Raw genomic sequence first — 9,608 nt, 5'->3', positions numbered from 1 at the left:
TGCGTCTGAAACCGTGGGCGGATCCTGAGTAAATGTGTCTCCGTAATTTGGATATGGTGATTTTGCGGCGGTGGGGATTCGATGTTATTTATCTTCCTGCGGCTGTACTAGAAGCGAGGATTACTCGAACAGAGAGGGAAGCTTGCTCCAAAGAGATTTGTGGGGATTGTATTCGGTTCAAAGTCTCAGTCCTCGTTCGTTGCTTCTCGGCTGACTAGGACAGGGCTATGTGTTGATATTGACTAGATCAATAACCCCTCACCCACTCCCTCACTTATTTAGATTGTGAGGGCGCATCAAGCGCTTACTCACAGGCAATACTCGATCCAGGAAACTCCCATAGAGATGTTGAGGATCCGATGATCCTCCTGGTTGAGAAGACACAGTGTCTGAATAGAGTGCCGATGGACCGATCCTCGGCCTCATACGAATGATACATGCGGCCGACACTAGTGATAGTGTCCATTATTCCCAGCTAAGTGACAACTCGAACAGAAACCACATACCTTCCGTCTGGCAGTTGAAATGAGTGGTAAATTGATGTGGCAAGGGTTTAGCTACGTTCAAGATAATGCTGCCCTGACAGGATTCTGAGATGTCATCTCGCAGTCTGGAGAGAGACGATTTAGCCTTCGTTCAAACTATGACAGAAAAGCTCGTGTTTCACTTTTTAGGTGCAGCTACTTACAATTTCATGCTTTGGATCCTTATTAACGGCTGTGACAGATATATCCTCGGAATACATAGAAGAAGCCTTCCAGATACAGGAGTTATAGTTGTTGTCTGCTCTTCTGGAATAGCTGAATAAAGTATATGAATGATCAAGCTCAGCAGTAGAGGTCATTTGATCTGTTTCTTTACGAGCTTCGAATTATAAGTATACATATCTCAGCACAGACCGAATTGGTTTCTCTGTAGGTCTGGCTATAGCTAGTATACACGAATTATTGCCCCTTACACCACAGTAGCGCTGGGTCTCGGAAACATTTTCCTACCCTGAGGTACATAGTATAATAGTCTAAGATAAGTAAATATTGGCGGGAAAACAGCTCTTACACGGCGGAGAGAATAACAGACAATGCAGGTGGATGATGGTTCGCCGGCAGGGTGATTCCACTCAAAGCAAACTTCGTGCATGCTCTTGCATGAGGGCAAGATGCATCTAAACGCTTAAATCTCTTCCCCGGGACTGGCGGACTGAATAGGAATTGGTCTCGATGCGGACAGATTGCTCTCTACAGACCGCTGTGATTCGCCTTTCCCGTCTTAGTTTCCCCGTGTTTGTTTAACGTCTCTTCAGGTTGATCATCAATGTGAGATTAAACATGGTTACTGGGCATTCCAGCGCTATTACGCTGGCAGCGGTTCGTGTCCGTCCAGCTGAAATCCCAACCTCCGCATCATAGCAGGCAAATGCGCATGGAGTTGCGGCTTTCTCTTTTGCACTTGTACGGGATTTGATGCTCTATTTCGAGAACTACCGCAGAAAAGCTTCCAAGTACTGAAAGCTCTCGTTGCCATCATCCATCCTCTGATCAAGGAGAGGTGTCTTCACCTCTCGCGACTGAACACGGTGCTGGTACAGAAATTGCCCAGGAAACGGCGTACCACAAAGAGAAAGGTTAGGTTTCGCTCAATTGCTTCATGGCATATATGATCTACAATGGAATGATACATAATGGCAAACAGTCCACGAGCTTTGTTTCGTCAGTCATCGCACAGACACAGTAAGACTACTCGCTGAGCTTGTTGACCGCGAAAATGTTGTCTATGTGCGGGGATCTCCGGCATGCGGCAAAACAACACTTGCCCGTCTCCTTCAGCAGTATTATAGAGAGCAGAAGAGGGTCGTTTATTTCATCAGCATTTGGAAGAATCTCGAGGATTACCCCACTGAAGGCGAGGGCGAGCCATGGCAGAAGTTGACACAGACTATCTGCAGTCGCTTCAAACTTAGGCCGTGCTCGAAAGCTATCTCCAGGAGCTGTCATCATCGTAGACGAAGCCAAAAGGACCTACTTGGATACGGAATTCTGGAGTCTCGTGATCAAGGAACCGATCTACAGCCAGGGTAAAGATATCAGATTCTGTCTTTTTTGCTCGTTTGGCAGTCCATTGACTGGTGTCGACGGGCAAACTGACACGTTTACTCCAGCTATCTTGAAACCATGTCAGCGCGTTGCATTCACCCCAGAATCATCATCATCACCACCAATTGAACCTTCTTCCCTACCATCAGTAGGGCTTTTTTTCACAGCAGATGAGTTCAAGGACGCCGTTCAGCAAATTTGCGCATATACGAAGTTTGAGGCAGGTTTTATGCTCGATACTGATGCCGGAGACTATCTGTTTTCCTTGACAAGTGGCCACCCTGGCGGTGTCAAGTCGTTATTAAACTAGTTCTATTATGTCCGTTTTTCTACCTCTTGAGCTAAATTGCATCTCTCTAGATAAGCTCGATTAGCTGACAATATATTAGCATTACCGGGATACAATCAAGCACGGCAAGATATCACCAATCACAAAATCTCATGTTATCGACAGCTTGCAAGATGATGAACGAGTTTGGAGGTTTCTAGAGACTACACCAGTTATCGTTCATTTGCAACAGGTCCTTCACTGAGTATTCGAGTTGCAAAGGTTCTTCGTCATGTCCTAGAGCAAGGGAGTATACCTGTTGACAAGCAGGATGATATCACTGTGGCTGATGATAGCAATACGGATCTGGAAGAGACTAAGGAAACGTGTTATGTAGAGGATGGTTACACAAACCTTGGTACCTATGGACAAAGCACGCAAGGAGATATATACATTTCCACCTCGTCTGCACGTCTGCACGAGAAGCAAGTCTCCCTAAGTATCCACTAAATATTTTGGGTGTATCATGCTAATCTATTCCAGGTGGGTTGAATGGATCCTCAACAAGCAGAATATATGCTTGGATCCGAAGTACAACAGCTTACGATGATTATGTGTGGACATCTTGAAAGCATTTTCTGCTGCCACTCTGCGTCACACGCTACTGGAAAGATTCTCACTAGCGCGGCTCTACATAAGCCTCTTGAAGCAGCGTATCAAGATGGGGTTTACCGCTGTTTCAACGTAGTCGCCGGCAGAGGGGTTCCGACCTGTTCGGAATGGTCAAGGACAAAAGAAGGTCGAGTTGATTTTTGGATTCCAGAAAAGAAGTGGGCAGTTGAACTTTCTAAGAGGAGGATCGGGTCCATGAACATATATCACGTTTCCAGGAGGGGGGCCGTTACCACTCCTGGATAAAAGATGGTATGATCAGTAACTGGATCAATAACAACTGTGCAACCTCTATGCCTACTTATTGTAAGCTCAAGCAACCCCCTGCGTTGTTACCAATTAACAAGCAAATAGGCTACTCTGAACCAAATCTTATGCATGCCGTATTCACTAGCAGCTGGGAAGATTTACAAATTTTCGATAACAAGAAGTCTCCCATCATTGACAAAACTCCTCTGAGAAAAAGACTTTGTACTCCCTCTGGCCTGGACAGACTTCCCTTGCAGGTCTTGAAATCTCAAGTCTGCACAAAAATGCAGGGTCGTTTCCCTCTCCAATTGGGTGATTGACTGGATGCCGCCTGGCTCTCAATGAGCACTGCCGTCGATGATTCTTCCGGTTTTAGGTGGGTAATTATAAATCTGGGTAAGACAAATCCTTCAAGATTACTAGGATGCCTCCAGGCACGGAGCAGTTATCAAATACAGTGGTGTCTGTAGGACTTACTTGCATTACTCTTATTCTTACAGCCAACGCTACTCAACAGGTATTTCTATTTGTGACAATCCTCTACTTATTCAAGTGGCTTACAAAAATGATGGGTTTACTGTTCGCGAGTATCACTAGTCCTATAGCCGATTCTAATAGAATGTTGTTCTTAGTATGTGGATTTCGCTGTATCGCGGCAGCATCACGCCCGGCACAGATAGTAAGACTGGCATATGAAAACTGCATATGGTACTGTATATTGCTATGCACATTTATACTTATATTAGATTGACGGTCGTAACAGAGAGAAGTCTATTTTGAGTTGGTTGAGGTGAATAAGACTGATCCATATCTTGCAAGTGCTTATATCTTATATCATGGAACGTACTCTGATAGATAACTGCCCAGCATTTAAGCAGCAAGAGAAGGTATTGAGGATGATTGAGAGACTATACCATATAGGGGCTTTATCGTTCACCTTAGATTTCTCTTCTTGGGTATGTTCTTCAACTGAGATTCAACCAGTCCTTTGTTCCACCCGTAATTGATTCCAGCTGAGGTTCGGCGTCTTGCTGTTTTCCATTAAGAGGACTATACTGGTAGCTTACTACTATCTAGGAATCCCTAAGCTTCCCAGTGCTGCCTCCAGTAAACCCCCAGTACCTCTCCGCCTACGCTCCCTGACATCTTCCTGCGGCGTATTAAATGTGAAACCCGGACGGAGCCCTCGCACGCAATAAGCTTTACTGCGGCAGTAGCATGTTCGAGACACTGCATCCTCCCAGGGTGAAGCACGATAGTAAATGCGGCGCTGGAGGGTCTTGTGGGCGAGAACTACACCTGGCGGGCAAAGCTCAAGTTCTAACTCATTAATTTCCTGTTGCTATATGAATTTTTCAAGTGCTCTGTAGCAACTATGCTGGGGAAGTCAACTCCCTATAAGAATCCATCCTCTGCGCGGAACAGTCAGACTTTCCACTGCGATAACGCTAACATTAAAGAGCCAGCTCAACAGCAAACAACAACCAAATACAGATCTCTCTCCAAGCTAAAGAAAGCCCTATCCGTAGGATTCAAGTGGGTGAAAATAGCTGAAACGACATAAACGACATAACATCATAGGCTGCGTTTGGGCTCATAGATTCTGCTCTACCTGCTTCGGATGGTCTACAAATCACAAGTTGCTTGAGGGGCCTTTGACAGAGCCGCCGATTGTCTGCCGACCATGCACTTCGCACACGATGCCACCTTAGTCTGAGTTGGGTTGTGGTAAGCAAAGGAGATATATCGTCACTGTCATGTTGTCGCAGAAGCCTACAGAATGCCGTAGGCCAGCTTGGAAAGCTATTGCAAGGCCAACAATCTCGAGCGTCAAAGAATCCCCTCCAGGAAATGCGGCACGATCTACGCGTTTCGGCTTCCCGAAATCGGGCCGCTATTCACTATCGTACTGGCTCCAAGGCGTACAAGGAGACCCTCTGCTGAATCATCGAACGACGCCCGACCTGCCCACATCGGCTGATATCGTGATAATCGGGTCTGGTGTAGGTGCCCAGCCAGTCGCAATCATGCTTTTATGACCGGTGCTAAAATGAGCGTGAGAGATAACCGGAACACTAGCAGCCAAACACTGCAAAGGAGCATGGGCCGAGAAAAGCATCGTTGTTCTTGAAGCCCGTAAGTTCTGCTCAGGTGCTACTGGTCGGAATGCCGGACACTGTAAGCCAGACCAATGGCGCGGGTTTAGCGAATATGAGAAGAAGTTTGGGACTGAACAGGCTCTTAAGGTGGGCGAACATGAGATACCTGGCCAAAATAAGTTCCGTTGACGCCTCATCAGATTCTCGATAACGAGCAGCAGACGTGGTTAGCACTGGTGGAATATGTACGGCAGAATAATGTCGACTGCGATCTATGGGTTGGTGACACCCTGGATGTCCCAACGACCCCAGACGTCGCAGCTATTGCAAGGAGGAATTTCGAGCATTTCCAGGCCGCTGGTGGCAAAGTTGACCATATCAAAGTCACCCATGATCCCATGGAAGCATTCAAGGTTTGTAGCATCTTAGCCACAAAGCATCGCTAACGGCACATATAGATATCACGCATCAAAGATGCCCAGGCGTGCTATTCCTGGTCAGCGTCAACGCTTTGCCCCTGGAAACTCACCGCTCATATCATGCGCGACAATTTACAGAAAGGAGTCAATCTTCAGACTCGCACCAAAGTAACCCGGGTTGTTAAGTCTTCAAAAGTACTAGGAAATTGGATCGTGAAGAGCGACCGCGGCGACATTGAGTGCTCCCAGGCCATTCATGCAACAAACGCGTATAGCTCTGCCCTGGCGCCATCTCTGCGCGGCCTCATATATCCCCAGCCTCACATGTGCGACCGCATTATCCCCCCAGTGGCATTTGAAGAATCCGAGGCGCTCACCAACTCGTACGGTGTCCTTCTCGCAAATGGGGATCTGTTCAGTATCAACCCGCGGAATACGACAGAAGGTTCGGCTTTCATCGGAGGCAGCAACCCCGGTCAGCCTGCGTTCGAACGATGGCTCGAAGCTCACCCGGAAAGGGGGATAGACGATAGCTTGCAGGGGTTCAGGCCCGTGACCGAAGCCGTCCGAGCCTTCGCCCAGTCCCAGATCATCGGGTGGAAGGCCGAGTTCAACAATGACAGCTGGAGTGGCATCATTGCTAGGGAATATATTCCTCACTTTATATGTAGCAAGAAGCTAATCGATGGATAGAGCGCCGACGGAGTGCCGTGGGTAGGAGAGTTGCCCGGGCTGCCGGGGCAGTGGCTTTGCGCTGGCCATAACGGACAGTATGTCCCCTGAGTGCCTCCTCGCGGCTCAATTGACCGTGACTGACGACTGCAGTGGCATGGCACGCATCTTCACAGCAGCACCCGGGTTGGTCAAGCTCATGGGAGGAAGCACATGGCGGAACACAGCTACCAGAGGTGTACTAAATCACTCCAGCGCGGGTTCAAAATGCAGCTTCTCGCTGATGACGATGAGCTTCAATCACGCTTTTGAGGTCAAAGCGATAATCCTGTAGATGATCAAAGCGGCGCCAGTGAGAAGGATGATTGTTTCGAGACTCCGCTGTCAAGAAGTTACTATTGTTGATCCAGCAATCTTGTGCATGCTTATTCAGGTGCATAAATACTACATTAATGACAGGACATAACTATGTCGTAGTTTCAAGCCCATCACCCTCTTGAACACTTCGCTTACTTAACTCCCCCAAACTGGCTCGGGTGAACATGACATACCCTCCAAGTACAAAAGGCACCAGATGTCTATTGCATTGCAGAGCTGACCTTATCGAGATCGCCTTAACCACTTTGCACGATGATACCGATAGGACTGAACGGCAATGAACCCTGAGCCCAATGTTTCAGCCGCAAGCAAAATCACCGACAGCTCTCCCATTTCTTGGTATTTTTCCCATTGATGATAGATTTCGGTGGTGGCCTTAAGCTGACCTAAATGATGTTGTCGTCGGCTCACGGCATCCTCATTTAGAAAGACTATCCGAGAATGTCCCACATCCCGTGCCCAACAACATGCGTTCTCAACGGTGACTGAAATCCGAATTGATGCCGACTTCCGAGATAGTCAATGCTACTGCCTACCATGCATCTTCAAATCATGGAACAAGCCATGTGTTCTGCCCTACGGATGGAGACTCAGCGAGCTGCTCTCCAATGGAGTGGTTGACCGACAAAGACGTCCCCGCCCAGGAACAGTCCAGCGAATCACTGCCCCGCTTGGTGTAGGCATCAGCCAGCCCTGTCCAACGCCCCGTTGATCTCCAAGTTCGAACGGTGAGCGATCTTAGTGACTCGAGTTTCTTTCCTCCTGCAGTATTCCTAACCTCTTGTCTTTACAGTCATTGGAGGTGCGCTGGATTACAGTGTTTGACCTTGTTGCGCCTAGCCGAGGAATCCCCGAGAACAGTAAGCAGCGTTATAATCCACGAGGCTCAAGTGCACCTATGAATTGATTCCGACACCAATATAACATATACCACGCCATCAACTGCTTCTTACGACTCCAGACGAATATATGTACTATCACCACCCCCCTCCCCCAACGCCGCCTCGCCCGTCGAGTTGGAACGGCCACGGCCAGCAATGGGGCCCTCCGCAGCCATACAGGTACCTTTTTCCCTCCCACACCATATATCTATACATGTTGACCATGCTGGACAGTCCCCAATATGCACCCCCGCCATACCCCCCGCCAAGTTCCTACCGATATCCGCCACCAAATTACCCTCCAGCTTCAGCACCCTATGCACCCAGGGACCCTCGATACTCACCTTCACCCTACGGCACACCGCCGCTTCCACCCCGCCCATCCTCGGAATCTCAGTCTCACTCGCCTAGCTTACGCTCGTACCCAAGTGCGCCACCTTTGCCAAACCCCCATCCATTCGTCTACCCTCTTTCTAACTCTACCAGCGTCCCCGCCCTCCGGGGGTCAACCGCTCCCACCCCGGCCCCCCTCAGGTTTCCAACCCTTTGGCCATGGCGCGCCATCAAACTACCACTTCCAGTACTCCAGCTGTACCGGCCGGCGGCGCGCCCTCTTAATTGGGATAAACTACTTTGGCCAGCCGAACCAATTGCAGGGATGTATCAACGACGTGACGAACGTCTCGACATTCCTAGCGGAGCGGTATGGGTATCGGCGAGAGGACATGGTGATCCTCACAGACGACCAGCAGAACCCGAAGAGTTTGCCAACGAAAGCAAATATCCTTCGCGCGATGCAGTGGCTTGTTAACGGGGCCGTTGCGAACGACAGTCTTTTTATCCATTTTTCTGGTATGTTTAGCCGCCGCGTTCAGTCGTGTGGAATTCAATTTAACGGACTCAGGACATGGTGGTCGGACACCCGATCTTGATGGGGATGAGGATGATGGTTAGTCGTACTCCGTATTCTCTTTACTGTATTGTCACGACATGGCTGTCAGTGGCAAAGCGGACCAGACTTTGACATGGGTGTCTAGGCTTCGACGACGTGATCTACCCGGTGGACTACCGGGTGGCCGGGCACATCGTTGACGATGAAATGCACGATATTATGTTCGTCCACTCTTTTTACGTTCACAACTACCATCTACTAATGCCAGCAGGGTTCGGCCCCTTCAGCCTGGAGTCCGCCTGACGGCGGTCTTCGACTCCTGCCACTCCGGAACAGCCCTCGACCTCCCCTACGTCTACTCCACCCAGGTCTGTCTTCCATTCCTCCTCGCCAATTCGCAAGATAGCATCACTGACAAGCGTACGGCAGGGCATCCTCAAAGAGCCGAACCTCGCCAAAGAAGCTGCATCCGACCTGTTCTCCGCGATCACCTCCTACGGCCGCGGTGACTTGAGCGGCGTCGCGCAAACCGCCATTGGGTTCTTCAAGAAGGCCGCGATAGGTGACTCGGCGCGGCGCCGGACTGTGCGCACAAAGACCTCACCGGCCGATGTAGTCATGTTTTCAGGGTCGAAGGACTCACAGACATCGTACGTCCGTCCGTCATCTATCAATATTCAGACGGAAGAGACAACGGTAGCAAATGCTGACATTGTACAGTGCCGACACATTCCAGGACGGCGAAGCACGGGGGGCCTTAAGCTGGGCATTTATCAAGGTGCTGCAGCGGCATCCGCACCTGAGCTATGTGCAACTGCTGAATCTGATCCGAGCGGAGCTGGAAGGGAAGTATACGCAGAAGCCGCAATTGAGTTGCAGTCATCCGTTAGGTAAGTTCCCATGCTGGGTTCCGACGAGGAGACTCCACATCTAATCCAACGATTCTGTTAGATACCAATTTATTGTTCGTGATGTAAGTGCGGTAAAG

At 49.3% G+C, this 9,608-nt stretch overlaps 2 protein-coding genes across 2 annotated transcripts, besides 1 other annotated feature; both read left to right on the top strand.

Annotated features, from left to right (window-relative positions):
* Positions 1-9,608: part of a sequence feature (contig 1.42 328..99573(1)) that runs on past both edges of the window.
* Positions 5,037-6,490, top strand: ANIA_02504 (NAD(P)/FAD-dependent oxidoreductase; the record flags this gene model as incomplete). The annotated part of the gene is made up of 4 exons (XM_655016.1): positions 5,037-5,282; positions 5,343-5,525; positions 5,579-5,791; positions 5,837-6,490. 4 exons carry the CDS (start codon positions 5,037-5,039, stop codon positions 6,488-6,490), a joined length of 1,296 nt encoding a protein of 431 aa, XP_660108.1.
* Positions 7,971-9,554, top strand: ANIA_02503 (caspase family protein; the record flags this gene model as incomplete). The annotated part of the gene is made up of 6 exons (XM_655015.2): positions 7,971-8,580; positions 8,633-8,677; positions 8,766-8,841; positions 8,892-8,988; positions 9,050-9,270; positions 9,341-9,554. 6 exons carry the CDS (start codon positions 7,971-7,973, stop codon positions 9,552-9,554), a joined length of 1,263 nt encoding a protein of 420 aa, XP_660107.2.

This window comes from Aspergillus nidulans, chromosome VII (genome assembly GCF_000011425.1).
Source record: "Aspergillus nidulans FGSC A4 chromosome VII".
Taxonomy (NCBI): Eukaryota; Fungi; Ascomycota; class Eurotiomycetes; order Eurotiales; family Aspergillaceae; genus Aspergillus; species Aspergillus nidulans.
The sequence above is the reverse complement of the archived record's forward strand: the minus strand, read 5'-3'. Positions and strand labels throughout refer to the sequence as shown.